The sequence below is a fragment of the Canis lupus genome, chromosome X (genome assembly GCF_003254725.2).
Source record: "Canis lupus dingo isolate Sandy chromosome X, ASM325472v2, whole genome shotgun sequence".
In the NCBI taxonomy this organism is placed as follows: Eukaryota; Metazoa; Chordata; class Mammalia; order Carnivora; family Canidae; genus Canis; species Canis lupus.
In genome coordinates this window covers 55,135,313-55,156,634 of record NC_064281.1, presented here as the reverse complement: position 1 = coordinate 55,156,634, position 21,322 = coordinate 55,135,313, and the positions used below count along the sequence as shown (strand labels likewise).

Genomic DNA, 21,322 nt, shown 5'->3' with positions numbered 1-21,322 from the left:
TTCATTCATTCATTCATTCATTCATTCATGAGAGAGAGAGAGAGAGAGGCAGAGACACAGGCAGAGGGAGAAGCAGGCTCCATGCGGGGAGCCCTACATGGGATTCGATCCTGGGACTCCAGGATCACGTCCCGGGCCAAAGGCAGGCACTGAACTGCTGAGCCACCCGGGGATCCCCCCTTAAAAATAATTTTTAAACTTTCCTAATTATTTTTTATTGAGGTATATTTGATATACACCATTATATTAGTTTCAGGTGTATAGATAGCATAATGATTTGGAAATTGTACATATTGTGAAATGGTCACCACAAGTCTAGTTAACATCTGTCACCATGCATGGTTATAAATGTTTTTTCTTGTGATGAGAACTTTTATGATTTACTCTTTTGCAACTTTCAAATATGCAGTACAATATTATTAACTGTTGTTACCATGCTGTACATTACATCCCCAAGACTTATTTACTTTATGATTAGAAGCTTGTACCTTTGACTCCCTTCACCCATTCTCACCACCCCCACCCCGGGCCGCCAGCAACCACCAATTTGTTCTCTGTATCTATGAGCTTGCTTTTTTTTTTTTTTAAAGATTCCACATATAAGAGATTATATAATATTTGTCTTTCTCTGACTTAAGTCACTTAACAAAAATGTCCTTAAGGTCCATTTATGTTGTCACAAATGGCAAAATTTCATTTACCTTTATGGTTGAGTAATATTCCATTATTGTATGTATATACAGCACACTTTGTTTATTCATCACTTAAGTTGTTTCCATATTTTGGCTATTGTAAATAATAGCCAAATGCGATGAATGTTGGCTGGGGGGGCATACATTTTTTCAAGTTAGTGCTTTCAGTTTCTTTGAATAAATACCCAGAAGTGGAATTGCTGGATCATATGGTAGGTCTGTTTTTGATTTTTTGAGTAACTTCCATACTGTTTTCTATAGTGGCTACACCAATTTACGTTCCCATCAATAGTGTACAGGGATTCCTTTTTCTTTACATCCTTGCCAACACTTTGTATATCTTGTCTTTTTTTTTTTTTAAGTATAGGCTCCACACCCAATGTGGGGCTTGAACTCATGACCCTGAGATCAAGAGTCCCATGCTCTACCAGCTGAGCCAGCCAGGTGCCCCAGTTTCTTGTCTTTTTGTTATTAGTCATTCTAACAGGTGTGAGGTGCTAACTCCTCATGATTTATATTTTCATTTCCCTGATGATTAATGATTTGTTGAGTATCTTTTTAGGCACTTGTTGGCTTCTGTAGGTCTTTGGAAAAATTTCCATTCAGATCCTCTGCTCATTTTAAAATTGGATTGTTTGTTTTTTTGCTTTTGAATTATAGGAGTTCTTTATATATTTTGGATATTAACCCCCTATCAGATATATGATTTACAGGTATTTTCTCCCATTCTTAACTTTCCTAATTCTGTTATCAATATTTTGAGGGAGGGCTATAACATATATGCTTTTCAGCCTAATACTTGCCTAATTTTATAAGAATCAAGATATTTAGTATCAGTCTTTCCATGATCTATTTTATGGGAGTAGGGAAGCTTGAGGTTTTTCTTTTTGCATATTGTCACCTGAGTTGTACAAAATATGTATGGTATATTTTCCTTAATACCTCTACTCATGCAGTGGGTACTAAAGATTCCATGAGCTATAAAAATATATTTGAGTATATTGGAGCATAATTTGCTTTGTAAAGTCTTTATTATTTTTTTATTAAGTAATCTTTATGCCCCACCTGGGGTTTGAACTCACAACCCTGAGATGAAGATTTGCATGCTCCAACTGAGCCAGCGTGGGCACCCCTTGCTTCATGAAGTCTTAATGTGAATCTATTTTCGGATGCTTAACTGAAAGTTTTTCATTTAGCAGGTTATTGTAGCATGTTAAAAATTCTTTCAGAAGGTGTTCTTATAGTATTGTTATGAATATTAACATTCTTGCTAGTTGATGCTCAGAAATATTGTAAGAAATTAGAGACATGTAGAGGTTATGGAGACCTCTGTTACATGAGTTTGGAAAAACCTCAATTTGATAATATGAAAGGCATCAATTGTGATTTTACATCATGCTTCGGTTTTAAGGAATTCTGTGGCCTAGTAAGATTCAGTTATATAGAGTCTGGAGCTCAGATTGTTTAGAAAATGGTGACATCATTTGTACAGATTCAATAACTGGTTAATATTGTTGCTAATTGGGCATGTCATTTTTTTCTCACAAAGTAAGGTCAAGACTTCAGAGCTAGCATATGTTAGTTAATATCTGTCTAATGCTTAAAAGTATTAATAAGTATTTGAGTTTTACAGGGTACATATCTAAGTTTCTTTTCAGAATTTTTACATTTTCTAGTTTTGAAGACTTTGTTAATTTCTATTTTGTAGTTTTAAGATGACCTATTTGTGAAGTGTGAGTGTATTTTATTTTCTGAGAATGAGTGATGATTAAGTTATAAACAAGTGACTCTCAAGGAATACAAATTTTATTTGAAAATTGTGCTCTATCTTTAGCTACACAAAATTTTGTCTCCAATTTAGTTTTACTCTAAGGATAATTCAAGTTTCTTCATGCCGTATTCATTTTGCCAAAGATCTAGGAACATATTTAAAAGTGATTTGCTACTTTTAGCCCATGATGATGTAGTTCATAGCCCTTTTATTATCCATTGTTATTTCAGAAATTGTTGAAAACCTAATTGTAAAAGATAATTCACCTAGCATACCCGAGGCAATTAACAGACTCTTCACTGACATAGCAAATATCAACAGGGAATCTATAGCTGAAATACAGGATGCTCAGGTTGGTATAAAATTAGTTTTGTTTGTGATAAATTTTTTGGAAACATTTTATTTTTAAGGAATCTCTACACCCAAAGTGGGTTCGATCTCACAACCCCCAGACCAAGAGTCACATGCTCCACTGACTGAGTCAGCCAGGTGCCCCTGATAAATTTTGATGATTTGCCATTTTAATTAATGTCCTATATAAGTAAAAAATAGTTTTCATGATTAACCATTATAAATACATAGAAATCTATTTTTGGATTTTCAAGTCTAATGGCTTAATAACCACTAAAACAAATAATAAATGATACAAAGCAGCATAATTAATTGCTCAATTATGTAAAACTTAATGAATATAGGAATTCAAAGAGGAGAGAAATCATTGTAGACTGTAGTAGTTGCTGAAAGCTTCATGTATGTTCCTGGTGAGACTAAACTAGATTTGAGTTACATAAAGACAATGGGAAGAGGTTTTTAGGTAAAGCCAATAATACAAATAAAAGTGCATGGATAGGAATGAACAAATTGTGTTCTTGGGACGTTCGAATAACAGTGGGTACATTTTGAGGAGGCAAGGTAGAATGGGACTAGATTATGGAGGGCATGTAAATGACCCACAATTGTCATATAAGCATAAAACATGCAAGAAAAATATCATTGGAGGTAGACGGTATTTTAACTGGCTAAGAAAATGTTTCTCTTACCCAGGTTGAAGAAATGGCAGTAAACCTGTGGAACTGGGCAGTTACCAAGAGAGTAGATTTGGTTATAAATGAAGAGCAGAAAGCTAAACGTACGTATACATTTTGTGACTTGTGTTATGAGTAGTAGTTTTATTATACATTAGTTTGTGTTCCTGAAGTTTATTTTATTTATTTTTTTTTAATTTTTATTTATTTATGATACTCAGAGAGAGAGAGAGAGAGGCAGAGACACAGGCAGAGGGAGAAGCAGGCTCCATGCACCGGGAGCCCGACGTGGGATTCGATCCCGGGTCTCCAGGATCGCGCCCTGGGCCAAAGGCAGGCGCTAAACCACTGCGCCACCCAGGGATCCCAGTGTTCCTGAAGTTTAAATAATATTTTGACTAGTTCAGGATGGATATTTGTTAAAATAAAACTAAACAAAATGGTCCATACATAGAAGTTTCTTGAGCAAACATCCTGAATTTTATTTTTCTTTCAGAGATTAGCTCCTGCTTAATAACAACATCACTGCAATAAATAGTTTGATGGTAATCGACAAAGATGAGTAAAGGGTGGGAAAATGAGAACTTGAGGAAATATTAAAGGATATGGATTATTTTCCCTGAAAAAGAGATGATCAGAATCTTCATGATTCTGAAGGACTATCAAATTGTAGTTTCCTTTCTCTATTAAAAATAGAATGAGAAATATTGCTATGTGAGGGATTTAGATTTAAAAATCAGTGAAGAATAATTTCCTCATGAGATGGATTGATGAACTTTGGACTGAGTTACTGAGAAAAATTATAGAAATTTTTTCTACCTGTGAGAGCAAACAAAAAGAATAACAAAACAAAACCCCCAAACCAAAGTCATCTACTTGGATACATTATATGTCGTTTACTGTCTGGCAGAGTTCTGGCGCTTTAGCTAAATGGCTGTGTCTAGAGTGCTGACAGTTACTAATTTCCACTGATAGCAGCAGTTGATGCATTTATGGAAAGTATATTGCCCCATTATAAAGGGTATATCAAGGCAACAAGCCAAAACGTGAATCTCTGGACTGCTTGGCTTTGTAAGGACAAATGAATTTTGTTTGTATGCAGCAAGAAGAATTCATTGCTAAGTGTTTATCTTTATGAATATAAACGAAACTATGTACAATTTAAGTGTAGGTCTAGGGTAATTAGTGGTTAATATAGTCAGTAATATTCTTTTTAGTCCACTCTTCTATTAGGATGTTTAGAGAATAGTTCTGCCTTTTTAACTTTCAGATAAATGTTGATATTACTTCTAGGAGCCTTTGATCCTGTAGTTATGGGGAGGGAAGAGTTAGAAATTTATCTGTTGGAGAAACTTAGTATATAGTCAAACTGTGTGATATTAAAATGTATTAATTCTAAATTCCTACTATTCTGTATATCAAGGAACATTGTTCTAGCTGTTTAGCAACAGTTAAATGTACCTGTTGGATGGTTAGTAGTAGATGGATGGTTCAATTTAAGAATTTTGGGAATCCCTGGGTGGCTCAGCGGTTTAGTGCCTGCCTTTGGCCCAGAGCATGATCCTGGGGTCCCGGGATCGAGTCCCACATTGGGCTCCCTCTGTGGAGCCTGCTTCTCCCTCTGCTTGTGTCTCTGCCCCCCCCCTTCTGTGTCTCTCATGAATAAATAAATAAAATCTTAGAAAAAAAGTTTGTCTTTGGGGACGTTTGGGTGGCTCAGTGGTTGAGTGTCTGCCTTCAGCTCAGGGTATCATCCTGGGGACCCAGGATCGAGTCCCGTGTCGGGCTCCCTGCATGGAGCCTGCTTCTCCTTTTGCCTATGTCTCTGCCTCTCTCTGCGTGTCTCCCATGAATAAATAAATACAATCTTAAAAAAAAGAAGTTTGTCTTTGAAAAAAGAGAAGTGGGATAGAAGCTTGAAGCACAGTGGGGTTAGTTGATGTTTTTCAGGGAAGAGAGATACGTTTGAAGGTAGAAGGGAAGGAGTAAATTGAGAAGGAGGTACTGAAGATATCTTTGGAGAGGGAAAATGATTGAGAGATCAGGTTCCTTGAGAATACCAAAGAATTAGTAAACCTTAGAAAAAATAAAGGAGACATTTTCAAAACTGGAAATGCAAGACAAGGTACTATGATTAGGAGTTATTTTATTGGGAGTCTTTTTCAGAAACTTTATTAAAAGATGAATAGAATTGATATTTCATGATGGGTAATAAGAATCTGATTTCAGTTATCCCATAATTTCATCTGGGCAAATCTCTTTTACAGTGGAATATTAATTGAAAACGGTATTGAATGGCTGCTGAGATCTAACATCAAAGCAACTAGTTAGGTTATTTATGAAGTCATCTTTAAAAATTGGGCATGGTTTATGATGAGAGAATTCATGAAAAAATAGGGCTTATATTATTCAAACTTTCCTATTTTCAGGGAAAATGAACTGTATAATGAAGGTAACCTAATATATATTTTCTAAGTTATACTTCAAGAACTTTTACATCATCTACAGTTAAGAATATATTTAGAAAGATTCACTATTTAGGGGAATAATTTAAAACTATTCTCATGCTCAGAAATTTTGTCATATGTTGAATTGCTTTTGATTCCAGTTTTACTTAGAATTATTTTGCTATCAGCATAATACATACAAAAGCATCACATGGAACCAGGTATCTTCAATGAGTCTTGAGAATGTAAGACCTGCAGAACTTAAAGTTTGAAAATTAAATATCTTACTGGAGCATGAAGCAAATAATGCATTTTATAATTTTCAGCTCATTTACTTTTGATAATTGATTTTTTATTTTTTATTTTTATTTTTATTTATTTTTAAATACTTTATTTATTTATTCATGAGAGACACAGAGAGAGAGCGAGAGAGAGGCAGAGACACAGGCAGCGGGAGAAGCAGGCTCCATGCAGGGAGCCCAACGTGGGACTCGATCCCGGGTCTCCAGGATCATACCCCGCAGGATCACACCCCGGGCCGCAGGCGGTAGCGCTGCGCCACCCGGGCTCCCGGGCTGCCCAGAAAGAGAACTTTATTTTTTGTTTATTTTTTAAAATCTTTTTAAAATTTATTTATGATAGTCACACAGAGCGAGAGAGAGGCAGAGACATAGGCGGAGGGAGAAGCAGGCTCCATGCACCGGGAGCCCGACGTGGGATTCGATCCCGGGTCTCCAGGATCGCCCTGAGCCAAAGGCAGGCGCCAAACCGCTGCACCACCCAGGGATCCCGATAATTGATTTTTTAAAATGGAGTTTACAGTTATGTTTTAACAAGACTGGTTTCACTTTGCTCCTCTTTTCTTTTTATAAGTGTATATAAAAGGAGAATGAATGTTTTGTGTTTATGGGTATCTGATTACTGTTTTGCAGTATGGTACGTTGCTTGCAAGTTGGTGTGCATGTGTGGAGGTTCAGCTGCTTCAGAAGAAGCCATTCGAAGACAGATTTTGGTAAGTCCTTTTTTTTTTTTTTTTGGTAAGTCCTAATTAAATGAGGAGAAAAGTGCAGATGCAATGAGATAGTCGTTACTCTTATGAAGATGGTTGAAATTAGTGTGAACTGAGAAGAATGTTATATCCTTTAGTGCTATCCATGTTCCTTTTATGATAATTGTACCTATTACAATTGCAGGTCTCAGCAGTACTATCATTATTGCAGTGATTCAGTAGACTAAGTTTTGAACTTAAATTCAGGAATTATGATAAGTCATAAAAAGTAATAGTTCTCTACTCCATCCTTCCCTACCCCTGTCTTGTTTCCTAGAAGCAAGTGTTTTTTTTTTTAAGTGGAAAATATTTCTCCAGTGTTCTAAAATAGTATTTTATTGAAAAACTCAAATGTGCATACAAAATAGATAAGACAGTACGATGATTTCCCCATTTACCCATTACTCAGCTACAGTAATCACCAATTCCTGATCACTCCTCTTTTCTGTATCTCCTCCAACAGCAAACTCCTGACCCCATGGATTATTTTGAAGATTTTATTTATTTATTCATGAGAGACAACAAAGAGAGAGACAGAGGCAGAGACACAGGCAGAGGGAGAAGCAGGCTCCATGCAGGGAGCCTGACATGGGACTCGATCTCAGGACTGCGGGATCACGCCCTGGGCTGAAGGCGGCACTAAACCACTGGTCCAGCAGGGCTGCCCCCATGGATTATTTTGAAACAAATCCAAACTATATCATTTTGTTCATAAATATTTCAATATGTGTTTCTAAAAGACAAGGTGTCTTTTTAAAAAAGTATTTGAGAGAGAGAGAACACGAGTGGGGTGGAGGGATAGAGGGGGAAGGCTGAGCAGGGAGCCTGTCTCTGGTTTGATCCCAGGACCCCAAGATCATGATCTGAGCCAAAAGCAGACGCTTAACCAGATGCTTAACCCACTGAGCCATCCAGGCGCCTTGACAAGGTGTCTTTTTTATTCAAGCAAATCAAATGCCCATGGTCACACCTGCTAAAATTTAACAAAGATTTCCTAAAATCATCAAATATCCAGTCTTCGTCTCCTGCCTCCATGTTCCCACACTTTCAGACTCTTATACTCTCACTTTCTCTCTTGATCTTGCTTACTTATGTGCTCTCTCTTTGCTCTCCTTCCCTCTAATTGGTTCCTTAGAACCAGGATTAAAGGAAGTCTACACCTTGTATTTTATTAATATGTCTCTTTTAATTTATATGCTTCTTCCTCCTTTTTACAAATCTGTTGAACACATATTTGTTGAAGAAACAAGGTTGTTTGTCTGATAGAGTTTCCTAAATTTTCCTAATTTTCTGATAACTGCATCTTCATGGTATCATTTAATATAGTCTTCTGTCTCCTGTTTTTCCTGTAAACAGGTAGGTAGATTTAGAAACATGATCTGATTCAGGTTCAGTTTTGTCAAGAAGAATTCATAGGCAGTATGGTATACTTCCATCGTATTAGTGTTCTTTGATGATTATTAGACCTATGTCCATTACTTCTGTAGGGGTTTACACATTCTACTTCTCTATTCCTTCTTTATTAACTGGGGTAGAGAGAAACTTACCTTTATCAACTATTTGGTTACTTTGAAGTGTACCTTTATAAGAGAGTCTTGACCTCTTCTTTTTTTTAAGTTTTCAGAATGTATTGGGTCCCTAAACTCCTTAAATAGTTATCAAGTAGATACTTTTTTTTTTTTAAAGTATCATTGTGAACTCTTGGATGTTAACATTTGTAATGCATAACAATGTAATGCATTTCAATCCATTTTAGTTATTATTCTTATTGAAGTACCTATCTTTGGCCAGAAGGAGCCTCTTGAAGTGATTCTGAAGCCTTTTGACACTATTCCAGTAATCTTTAATAGTGAAACTGAAACTGCAGTAAAATAAAATTTGATTTCTGATAAGATAACCAGTCTTATTTTGTATAGTTCCTGTCCTAGTCATTCCTCAAGAGAGCTCTGTTTCCTTTTAGTGGAGAATGCTATTTAGTGGAGAATGCTATTTCCACAATCTGGAAATTACAAGTGCTCATTGCTGCTGCATTGGTCTTTGTTTCTAGGCCTTTTTACTAGACAGAGCTATGAAATGTATGTTTTTGAAAGAGAAAACATATAATGAGTAAATAGTGATTAAAAAAAGTTTAATTTTTAAAAAGATTTTAAAAATTTATTTATTCATGAGAGACACACAGAGAGAGAGAGAGAGACAGACAGACAGCAAGAGAGAGAAGCAGGCTCCATGCAGGGACCCCGATGTGGGACTCTATCCTGGGTCTCCAGGATAGTGCCCTGGGCTGAAGGTGGCGCTAAACCGCTGAGCCATCTGGCTGCCCTATAATAATAAAATCTTGATTTGTCAGTTTTATATGTGATCTATTTTTTTCTGCTATGGCAGATGAAGATTTATCTTCTTATTATCTCTTACGTCCCTCTATTCCCCCTTTCAGTTTTTGTTAATTATATACTATTTTTAATTTATCTGATGGCAGCCTTTTTAAACTTTATTTTTTTATTTTTTACTTTTTTTTCTTTTTCTTTTATTTTTTTTCTTTTTTCTTTTTTTCTTTTTAAACTTTAAATGTAGTATATTGAAAATTTTTCTTACTCCACCAATTTTGGAGAGTATATTTTTACTTTCTACCCTATGAGGATATCTGTACCTTTACATTCTCTCAGCCTTTCCCTTAACCTTTAACCTGTTAACTTCTAGTATTTGCATTTTTGGCTTTGTTGATTTCAAAGATAGAAAATTAAAAGTATTTTACTGATTGTGACTACTCTATGATTCTGTGGGTAATGCTATTTCTCTTTGCTTCCATCTGTTCTCTTAATTCTATTTCCTTAAATATTCTGTTTGTTGAATGTGATGTCTTTTCATGGTGTTGGTTTTCTTCAATTGTTTGGTGATTTTTGCTCACATTTGAGTTCAGATTCCTTGATAGTCTTTGAATACCATATCACACTATTTACTCTAACCCGAGTTCAGTGACTGGATGTTTTGCATTGGCCTGTGTTGTCAGCCACCTGGAACTCTATTTTTCTCCAGCCTAAGTGATTGTACTCACTGTTCCTTCCTGGGGAGGAGGGAAGATACCTCTTGGTGGGGAAGCCAGTTGCCTGATATTACTCCTATTCACATCCAGGAAGGGTTCCATATTTTGCATTCTTGTGCATTTTGATATGTGCATTTTTGTTTCATCCCATTTGCTATTTTTAAGAGGTTCATAATTTCAGATCAACTGAAAATGCTCCTCATTTTCCAGGACTCTTATGAATAAGAAAAATATGTGTATATCTTCTCTTATTTCTAAGGAATATATATATATATATATATGTCCTTAAATATTATTTGTATCATTATATATATTACATAATATATATAATTTCTAGGGATTTATAGTGCATCAAATTTATACTAAAAAATTTATATAAAAGTTTGTAGTATACATATATCCTACATGTTTATTTATAGTAAAATGTACAGTATATTATATATATTTTATACATGCACATATACACACACACATACACATCATTTCTGGGGATTTGTAGTAGAACAGAGTAGAGCTATATAGTGTGTGCTCAATCCTCCATCTTGATTCAGTTCTTGTTTGCTTCCATAGCATTTGTGCATATAATATATCAACTATTTATTTAGGTGTCTGTCAGTTGTAATATTGTGAACTTCTTTAGTGTGTCTGGCTTGTAAAGTATACTTAACAAACATTTGTTGGATTAATAAAAATTTTGTTAGAGATGTGTTTTTTTTAAAGATTTTACTCATTTATTCACAAGAGCCACACACAGAGAGAGAGAGGCAGAGACACAGGCAGAGGGAGAAGCAGGCCCCCTGCAAGGAGCCCAATGTGGGACTTGATCCCAGATCCTGGGATCACGCTCTCAGCCAAAGGCAGACAATCAACAGCTGAGCCACCCAGGTGTCCTGAGATGTATTTTTTAAAAATATTTTATTTATTTATTTGAGAGACCACATGAGAGAGAAAGAGCGTGCATAAGCAGGGGGGAGGGGCAGAGGGAGAGGGAGAAGAAGGCCCTCACACTGAGCAGGGAGCCAGATGCAAGGTTCAATCCCAGGACCCTGGGATCATGACCCAAGCCGAAGTTAGACACTTAACTAACTGAGCCACATAGGCACCTCTAGAGATGTAATTAAAAACTAGAACCAAAGTGTGTTGAGTTATAATAATGCTTATTGTAAAACTTTCTTCAAGTGTATGAAGGATTAATTTTTCAGAACTTTCTGTTCTTATCTAAATTATCTCAATATTTTCTTTTAATAATTCTTAGAAGATGTGTTTTTGAGTCTATTAAGTTTTTGTTATTGCTTTTCTTGAGATCATTTCTTTTAAATTATATAGTTCAAAGCAAAACATAGAATTAATTAATAATTACTATTATTTTTTTCTGGGTATTACACTACTGAATATCAACAGAGGATTAAATTTTTTATCTAATACCCTTTTCAACCAGTTTGGAGGAGTTGTGAATTGTTAAAAATTATTTTCTAACTTCTCTCTTCCAGATGAATATGAAAACAGGAAAAGGGTGGGTGGATGTTGGAAATGCTGTGATTGCTGATGAATTTTTTCAAGCTGCCATGGCTGTAAGTTACCATTGGTTTTTAGCTGCGGCAATTATTAGTAACAATTGTGGCTATTTTCATCATGACATTGTATTATGGTTTTATTTTTCAGGGCCTGGAGCAGTTATATGTCAAATTAATGCAGAGAAGCTCCACTGAGATACACATGGCTTTGCATAAGATTGCCATGGAGAGGGACCTTTTCAAAGTGCTTTCTTACCAAGCAGAAGCAGTAGGTATCATAGTCACCATAGCCTTATAGTGGGGCATTTTGTATATGTAAATATAAAGTGATGATATAGAACTTATTAGAAGAAGGTCAAGTGTCATTGGCCTTTTATATAGGATATTATATTTGACCTTTTGTCTCCATTTTATATCTGAAAGTAACATTATTAATGGTGATTGGTATCTGTGTGGGGGTGGATGAACTCAGAAAGGCTAATATATAACTAAACATCATTTTCAATCACTGCATGTAATGTTTATCATTTATTTACAACAGTAGTCTCGACTTGAAACACCTGTCTGTGACTCTCTTACGTTAACAGTCTGTCTGAAATAGTAGCCTAAAATAGCAATCTTCTCATTGTTCCAGGTTGTTTACTGATATTTTCTAAAAGTCTGCTACTATCAGTGTTTAAAGTTGTACTTTACCCCTTTTTGGCTTGTGGGTTTCCTCCTTTGTCACCATGCAGTTAGGTATTCATTTTTAGTTGACAAAATGTAGCCATGACAAGTTTGCTCTCTGTAATTATGTATCTCTAGAAATGAAAGAAACTATAAAAATCATATAGTATAATCTTCTTTATTTTTTAACATTAACATTTTTATTGAGATATAATTCATTTACTATAAAATTCACACATTTTAAATGTACAATTCAGTGATTTAGTATATACACAGAATTGTGCAACATTCATATTAGTCAAGTGAGCAGGAGGAAGGAAATAATAAAGATTAGGGCAAAAATAATGATATAGAAACTAAAAACATAGTAGTGTTGTGCCCAAGATTGCGAATCTGAGAAACCACCAAGGAGCTGACACCAATGCAAACACATGAGGGTTTATTTACAAGCTCAGGCTTGGGTCCAAGTACACCCAACACAGCGGAGCAGGTACTTGGACCCCGAGGCTAAAAGGCGTAGCAGCTTTATAGGGGCCAGTGGCCAATGGGATTGTAACATACGCAGAAAGTTGCACAGTCATGGCGGTCCACACGCAGGTGGCCAATTGAATTACGATTCACCTTATAGTGACCATTTGAACTGGCCTATCACTCTGGTCAGAATTGGCACGCAGTTTTGGCGGGCACAAGGCGGGGTTACATTTTTATGAGCAGATTTCCGATAAGGGTGTGCCCAGCGGCTTGACTAGGGTGGGGCAGCGCCTTAAGCAATAAACAGGTCATGTGGGGGTCATACAGGAGTTGGCAGGTGCAGCACAAAATGGAGTTAGTCCTGCTCTGCTTGTCCAGGGGTAGGGGATTTTTGTTAAATTTCCTGGGTCCCACAGTAGAACCAATAGCGAAGCCAGGAGCTGGTTCTTTGAAAAGATTAATAATATTGATAAACTTCTAACCAGACTTATCAAAAAGAAAAGAGAAGAGCACCTGGGTGGCTTAGTGGTTGAGTGCCTTTGGCTCAGGTTGTGATCCCAGGGTCCTGGGATCGAGTTCTGCATCAGGCTCCATTGCAGGAAGCCTGCTTTTCCCTCTGCCTATGTCTCTGTCTCTCTGTGTCTCTCATGAATAAATAAATAAAATCTTTAAAAAAAAGATAAGAGAAAAGACCCAAATACATAAAATCATAAACGAGAGGAAAATAATAACCAATACCACAAAAGTACAATTATAGGAGAATATTATGAAAAACTATATGCCAACAAATTGGACAACCTAGAAGAAATGTTGAAATGCATAGAAACCTACAAACTACCAAAATTGAAACAAGAAGAAAGAAAAATTCAACAGACTGATAACCAGTGAGGAAATTGAGTCAGTAATCGAAAAACTTCCGACAAATAAAAGTCCAGGCCCAGATAGATGCCTTCATAGGTGAATTCTACCAAACATTTAGAGAAATGTTAATCAGGGAACCTGGATGACTCAGTGAGTGGAACATGCAACTCTTAATCTCAGGGTTCTAAGGTTGAGCCTCACGTTAGGTGCAGAGATTACTACAAAATAAAATCTTTTTAAAAAAGGGAAGAGTCAACACCTATTCTTCTCAAACTATTCCAAAAAACAGAAAAAGAAGGAAAACTTCCAAATTCATTCTCTGAGGGCCCTGATACCAAAACCAGATAAAGACTACTAAAAAAGAGAACCCACAGGCCAATATCCCTGATGAACATGGTTGCAAAAATTCTCAACAGAATACAAGCAAACCAAATCCAACAATACATTAAAAAAATCATTCACCACAATCAAGTGGGATTTATTCCTGGGTTTCAGTGCTGGTCAATATTTGCAAATCAATCAACATGATACATCACATTAAGGGTAAAAGAAAGGATAAGAACTATATGATTAAAAAAAAAGAACTATATGATCATTTCAGTAGATGCAGAAAAAGCATTTGACAAGTACAACATCTATTCATGATAAAAGCCCTCAACAAAGTAGGTTTAGAGGAAACATACCTCAACATAATAAAGGCCATATATGAAAATCACACAGTTATTATCATCCTCAATGGGGAAAAATTGAGGGCTTTTCCTCTATGGTCAGGAACAAAACAGGGATGTCCAAGTCTCACCACTGCTATTTAACATAGTCCTGGAAGTCCTAGCCTCAGCAATCAGACAACAAAAAGAAAGAAAAGGCATCCACATTGGTAAATAAGATGTCAGATTTTCACTATTTGCAGATGATATGATACTGTATATAGAAAACCCAAAAGACTCCTCCAAAAGACTGCCAGAACTGATACATAAATTTGGTAAAGTCACAGGATACAAAATTAACATACAGAATCTGTTGCTTTTCTATATACCAATAATGAAGCAGCAGAAAGAGAAATTAAGGAATCAGTCCCATTTAGAATTACAAAAAACTATACCTGGGAAACAACCTAACCAAAGAGGTGAAAGACCCGTACTCTGAAAACTATAAAACACTGATGAAAGAAATTGAAGATGACACAAAGAAATGGAAAGACATTCCATGCTCACAGATCGGAAGAACAAATATTGTTAAAATGTCTATACCACCAGAAGCAATTTACACATTTAATGCATTCCCTATCAAAATACCATGACCATTTTTCCCAGAGCTAGAACAAACAATCCTAAAATTTGTATAGAGCCTCAAATAGCTAAAGCAACCCTGAATAATAAATGCAAAGCTGGAGGCATCAAAATTCTGGACTTTATTATTTATTTTTTAAAATTTTTATCTATTTATTCATGAGAGATACAGAGAGAAGCAGAGACATAGGCAGAGGGAGAAGCAGGCTCCCTGCAGGGAGCCCAATGTGGGACTCTGGGACCACACCCTGAGCAAAAGGCAAACGCTCAACTGCTCAGCCACTCAGGTGTGCCAACTAATTTGATTTAAAAAAAAGGTAGAGTGCGTGAGAGCATGTGAGGTGGAGGTGTAGAGGGAGAGGTAGAGAAAATCTTAAGCAGACTCCACACTGAGTGCAGAGCCCCACATGGGTTTCAATCCCAGGACCCTGAGATCATGACCTGAGCCAACACCTAGTGGAATATGTAACTGACTGTGCCAACCTGGCACCCCTTAACTAATGTGATTTTTAAAAAAATATTCCATTTATTCATTTGAGAGAACGAGAGAGAGCATGAGTGGTGTGTGTGTGGAGGGGAGCATTGGGAGAGGGAGAAGCAGACTGACATGGGGCTCAATCCCAGGACCCCAAGATTATGACCTGAGCTGAAAACAGATGCTTCACTGACTGAGCCACCTGGGGCCCCAACTAATGTGATTTTTAAAACCTTTTTATTTTGAAATAATTATAGATTAATAGAAAGTTGCACAAATATTATGAGAGTTCTGGAGTACCTTTCACCCAGTTTTCTTCAGTGGTGACATCTTGTGTTAATATAGTGCAGTGTAAAACCAGGAGATAGACATTATTACAATCCATAGGCCTTATTCATATTTCACCAGTTTTATTTGATAAACTACATGTGTGTCTGTAGTTATTTTTTTATTAATAGATTTTTAAAATTTAAATTCAATTACTTAACATATAAAGTATTATTAGTTTCAGTGGTAGAGGTCAGTGTTTCATTAGTCTTATGTAATACTCACGTGCCCTCCTTAATGTCCATCATCCAGTTACCCTGTCCTCCTGCCCCCAGCAACCCTCAGTTTGTTTCCTATGATTAAGAGTCTCTCATGGCTTGTCTCCTGATCTGATTTTGTCTTGTTTTATTTTTTCCTCTCTTCCCCTATGATCCTCTTTTTTGTTTCTTAAATGTGTCTGTACTTTTATATAGTTTTATCACATGGGTAGATTCATGTAACTACCACTACTACAATCAAGATATAGAGCATTCTATGCTCACAGATCGGAAGAACAAATATTGTTAAAATGTCTATACCACCGGAAGCAATTGTACTTCCTCTGTGTAGTTATATCATGCCCATTCCCCCATTCCCTATTCCAGGTAACTAACATTCTCCACCTCCATAATTTTGTCATTTGGGGATATTATATAAATAGAATCATAGTGTGTAACCTTTTGATAGTGCCTTTTTGAACTTAGCATGATTCCTTTGACTTCCATCCAAGTTTTGTGTTTTAGTAGTTTGTTCTTTATTTGGAAGTTGTATTCTATGATATGGATGTACCACAGTTTATTTAGCCACTCACTATGGCAGGAATTTGGGTTGTTTCCACGCTCTTGGCTATTGCAAACAAAGTTGTCATGAAAATTTTTTTTAAAGATTTTATGTATCTATTCAGAGAGAGAGAGAGAGAGAGGCAGGGACACAGGCAGAGGGAGAAGCAGGCTCCATGCAGGGAGCCCGATGTGGGACTCGATCCCGGGTCTCCAGGATCACACCCTGGGCTGAAGGTGGTACTAAACCGCTGAGCCACCAGGGCTGCCCTGCATGAACATTTGTGTAGAAGTTTTTGTGTGGACATAAATTTTCATTTCTGTGGAATAAATGCCCAGGAGTGCAATCCCTGGGTAATCATTAGTGTATGTTTAGTAGTTTGTTTGTTTTTTTTTTTTAAAGATTTTGTTTATTCATGAGAGACACACAGAGAGAGGCTGAGACATAGGCAGAGGGAGAAGCAGGCTCCACGCAGGGAGCCCCATGCAGGACTCGATCCAGGCATCCCGGGATCACCGCCCCCAGCCGAAGGCAGATGCCCAACTGCTGAGTCACTGAGGAGTCTCAGTAGTTTGTTTTTTAAGAAACAACCAAACTGTTTCTAGAGTAGCTGCGCCATTTTAATCCCCACAAGCAATGTATGGGAGATCCCATTTTCTGCATCCTTGCCAGCGTTTTGTATTGTGACTAATTTACTTTAGTTATTCTATTAGATGTCTAGTGATATTTCACCATGGTTTCAATTTGTACTTCCCTAATGGCTAATGATGTTGAACATTTTTTTCATGTACTTATTTGCCATCTGTGTATTCTCTTAAGGGAAGTGTTAGTTTGTGCTTCTTAGCTATTTTTTATTTGGTTGTTTGATTTTTTTTTACTGTTGAATTTTGATAATTATGTATTCTAGATTTGAGTGCCTTGTCAAATATGTATTTGTCTTTTCTTTTAATGGGTTGCAGAGCAAAAGTATTTAGTTTTGATGAAGTTTAATCAATTATTTTTAATGGATTGTGCTTCTAGTGTCATGTCTCAAAACTCTTCACCGAACTCTAGATCTGAAAGACTTTCTCCTATAAGTTCTATAGCTTTACCTTTTATGTTTAAATCTATGATTGATTTTGAGTTAATTTTCTTTTTTAAATAGGCTCCACACCCAGAACAGAGCCGGATCTCACAACCCTGAGATCATGACCTTAGCTGAAATCAAGAGTCAGATGCTTAACCAGTGGTGGTGCCCTAGCATCATTAAAAAAAAAAAGACTATTCTTTCCTCATGGAATTGTCTTTGCACTACTATAAAAAAACAATTCAACTCTAAATGTAACGATTTATTTCTGGACTCTGTTTTATTCCATTGATTTTTATGTCCTATGTCACTGCCAGTCTCGATTACTATAGCTTTGTGGTAAATTTTGAAATGGGGAAGTGTGAGCCTTGCAACTTTGCTCTAATTTTCATAAATGTTTTTGTCTATTCTGGATCCCTTACATTTCCATATAATTTAAAATGAGCATGTCAGTTTTTGCAAAGCCTGGTAAAATTTTGATAGGAAATGCATTTGAATCGGTAGTTCAATTTAAAGGGTATTGACATCTTAAGAATATTAAGTCTTTTGATCTGTGAACATGGGATGTCTTTCCATTTTATTTAAGTCATTAATTTCAACAATGTTTTATAGATTTTAGTGTACAGCTATTGCAGTTCTTTTGTTGAACTTATTCTTAATTATTTTGTATATTATTTTTCTTTAAATTTTTTTATTTATTTATGATAGTTACAGAGAGAGAGAGAGAGAGGCAGAGACACAGGCAGAGGGAGAAGCAGGCTCCATGCAGGGAGCCCGACGTGGGATTCGATCCCGGGTCTCCAGGATCGCGCCCTGGGCCAAAGGCAGGCGCTAAACCGCTGCGCCACCCAGGGATCCCATATTTTGTATATTATTTAATTGGAGTTCCATTTGCCAAAATATAATAACACCCAGTGCTCATCCCATCAAGTGCCCCCCTCAGTGCCTTTCACCCAGTCACCCCATCCCCTCGCCCACCTCCCCTTCCACTACCCCTTGTTTGTTTCCCAGAGTTAGGAGTCCTAATTATTTTTTTGATGTTAATTTAAATGGAATTAATTTTTTAAAAGACTTACTTGAGAGAAAGGAAGAGCCTGTGTGTGCATGAGTGGGGGAAGGGGCAGAGGGAAAGAATCTTCAAGCAGAGTCCCCCTTGAGCACAGAGCCTGATGTGGGGCTGTATCTTATGACTCTAAGATCATGACTTGAGCTGAAACCGAGTCAGATGTTCAGTCGACTGAGAGACCCAGGTACTCCTTAAATGGAATTTCTTTCTTCTTTTTTTAATTTTAATTTTTATTTATTTATTCATGAGATACACAGAGAGACAGAGAGAGAGGCAGAAACATAGGCAGAGGGAGAAGCAGGCTTCCTGCAGGGAGCCCGACTGAGACTCCATCCCAGGACCCCGGCCGGGATCACACCCTGAGCCAAAGGCAGACACTCAACCATTGAGCCACCCAGGCATCCTAGAATTAATATCTTAATTTCAGTTTTGGTTTAGTCATGGCTAGTGGATAGAAATACAATAGATTTTTGTATTTCATACTCTGTAACCTGGCTAAACTTGTTTATTCATTTTAATAGTTTTTTTTTTTGTGTGTGTGTGTGTGTGTGGATTTCTGAGGACATTCTTTCTATACACAAGATCATATCATTTGAGAATAAGGATAATTTTATTTAGGAATTATATTTAGGAGTAAATTTAACTAAAGTGTAAGACTGTACACTGAAAAATATAAAATATTGTTGAAAGAAATTAAGAAGGTCAAAATAAATGGAAAGTTAGCTATATTCATGGAATGGAAGACCTAATATTGTTAAGATGACAGTATTCCCCAAAACTGATCTACAAACTTAATTCCATCCCTATCAAAATTCTTTTGCCTTGTCTTTTGTAGAAATTGATAAATTGATCCTAAAATTTATATGTTCATGATACCTGAAATAACTTGAAAAAGAACAAAAAGATTTTATAAAATAATAAAGTTAGGGGACTCACACTTATTAATTTCAAAACTTAACTGAGGTATCAAGACAGTGTGATACTGGCATAAGGACAGACATACAGATAAGTGAGTTGAGAGTCCAGAAATAAACCCCTGCATTTATGGTCAAATACCCAAAAGAGATGAAAGCATAGAGCTCTTTAGAAGAAAAAAATAGGTATAAATCTTTGTGCTGATTAGGCAATCATTTCTCTTTTAAAGCACATGCAAAGAAAAAAATTGCTAAATTGAACTTCATCAAAATTTAAAACTTTTGTTCATCAGAAGATACTATGAATAAAGTAAAAAACAGAAAATATTTTTATGTAATATATCTGAGAATTGTCTAGCATCTAGAATATATAACGAGCTCTTAGAATTTAACAATGAAAAGACAACCTAAATTTAAAATTGGCAGAAAACTTGAATATATATTTCTCCATTGAAGATAAACACATGGCCAATAAGCACATGAAAAGATGCTCAACATTATTAGTCATTAGGGAAATGGAAATCAAAACCATAATGAGATGCTACTTCACACCCACTAAGGTATGTGAAATAATGAAAATGGAAAATAAGAACTTTGTAAGTAATCAATTGGAGAAGTTGGAACTCTCCTAACTGCTGATGGGAATGTAAAATGGTATAACTGTTGTGGAGAGTAGTCTAAAAGTTCTTCAAAAAATTAAACATAAATCCTACTTGATTGTGGTGACTAATCCTTTTATTTATTTTTTAAGATTTTATTTATTTGAGAGAGCCCGTGGGCACATGCACATGGTGGGGAGGGGCAGCGGAAGAGGGAGAAGCAGGTTCCCCACTAAGCAGGGAACCTGATGTGGGGCTTGATTCCAGAATCCCGAGATCATGACCTGAGTTGAAGGCAGGCGTCTTAGCCAACAGCCACCCAGGCACCCCATGAATAATCCTTTTAATGTATTGTTGGATCCTATTGGTTAGTATCTTGGTGAGAATTTTTGCATCCATGTTCTTTTTTTTTAGAGGTTTTATTTATTTATTCATGAGAGACACAGAGAGAGGCAGAGACACAAGCAGAGGGAGAAGTAGGCTCCATGCAGGGAGCCCGATATGGGACTCAATCCTGGGACTCCAGGATCATGCCTTGGGCCGAAGGCAGGTGCTAAACAGCTGAGCCACCCAGGTGTCCCTGCATCTATGTTCATCGGGGATATTGGTCTATAGTTCTCCTTTTTAGTGGGGTATTTGTCTGGTTTTGAGATCAAGGTAATGCTGGCCTCATAGAAAGAATTTGGGAGTTTTCCTTCCATTTCTGTTTTTTTGAAACAGCTTCAGAAGAATAGGTATTAATTCTTCTTTAAATGTTTGGTAGAACTCCCCTGGGAAGCCATTTGGTCCTGGACTCTTGTTTATTGGGAGATTTCTGATTACTACTTCAATGTCCCTGGTGGTTATGGGTTTGTTCAAGTTTTCTATTTCTTCCTGTTTCAGTTTTGGTAGTTTATACATCTCTAGGAATGCATCCATTTCTTCCAGTTTGCCTAATTTGTTGGCATGTAGTTGCTCGTAATATGTTCTTATAATTTTTTGTATTTCTTTGGTGTTGGTTGTGATCTCTCTTCTTTCATTCATGAGTTTATTTATTTGGGTCCTTTCTCTTTTCTTTTTGATATGTGTGGCCAGGGGTTTATTGATCTCATTAATTCTTTAAAGAAATAGTTCCTAGTTTCATTGATCTGTTCTACTGTTCTTTTGGTTTGTATTTTATTGATTTCTACTCTAATCTTTATTAATTCTCTTCTCCTGCTGGGCTTAGGCTTTATTTGCTGTTCTTTCTCCAGCTCCTTTAGGTGTAAGGTTAGGTTGTGTATTTAAGATAGTTCTTGTTTTTTGAGAAGGAC

The 21,322-nt window shown here is 36.4% G+C and overlaps 1 protein-coding gene across 6 annotated transcripts in view; it reads left to right on the top strand.

Annotated features, from left to right (window-relative positions):
• Window positions 1-21,322, top strand: part of TEX11 (testis expressed 11) — a 311,535-nt gene that overhangs the window by 13,585 nt on the left and 276,628 nt on the right. For 5 of the 6 annotated variants that reach the window (XM_025466112.3, XM_025466113.3, XM_025466111.3 and 2 more), the window contains 5 exons: window positions 2,694-2,815; window positions 3,508-3,592; window positions 6,868-6,947; window positions 11,514-11,594; window positions 11,686-11,805. In XM_025466112.3, coding sequence (XP_025321897.1) covers window positions 2,694-2,815; window positions 3,508-3,592; window positions 6,868-6,947; window positions 11,514-11,594; window positions 11,686-11,805 — 488 coding nt within the window. The remainder of the gene's footprint in view (window positions 1-2,693; window positions 2,816-3,507; window positions 3,593-6,867; window positions 6,948-11,513; window positions 11,595-11,685; window positions 11,806-21,322) is intronic. The other variant, XM_049107547.1, reaches the window with a different exon arrangement.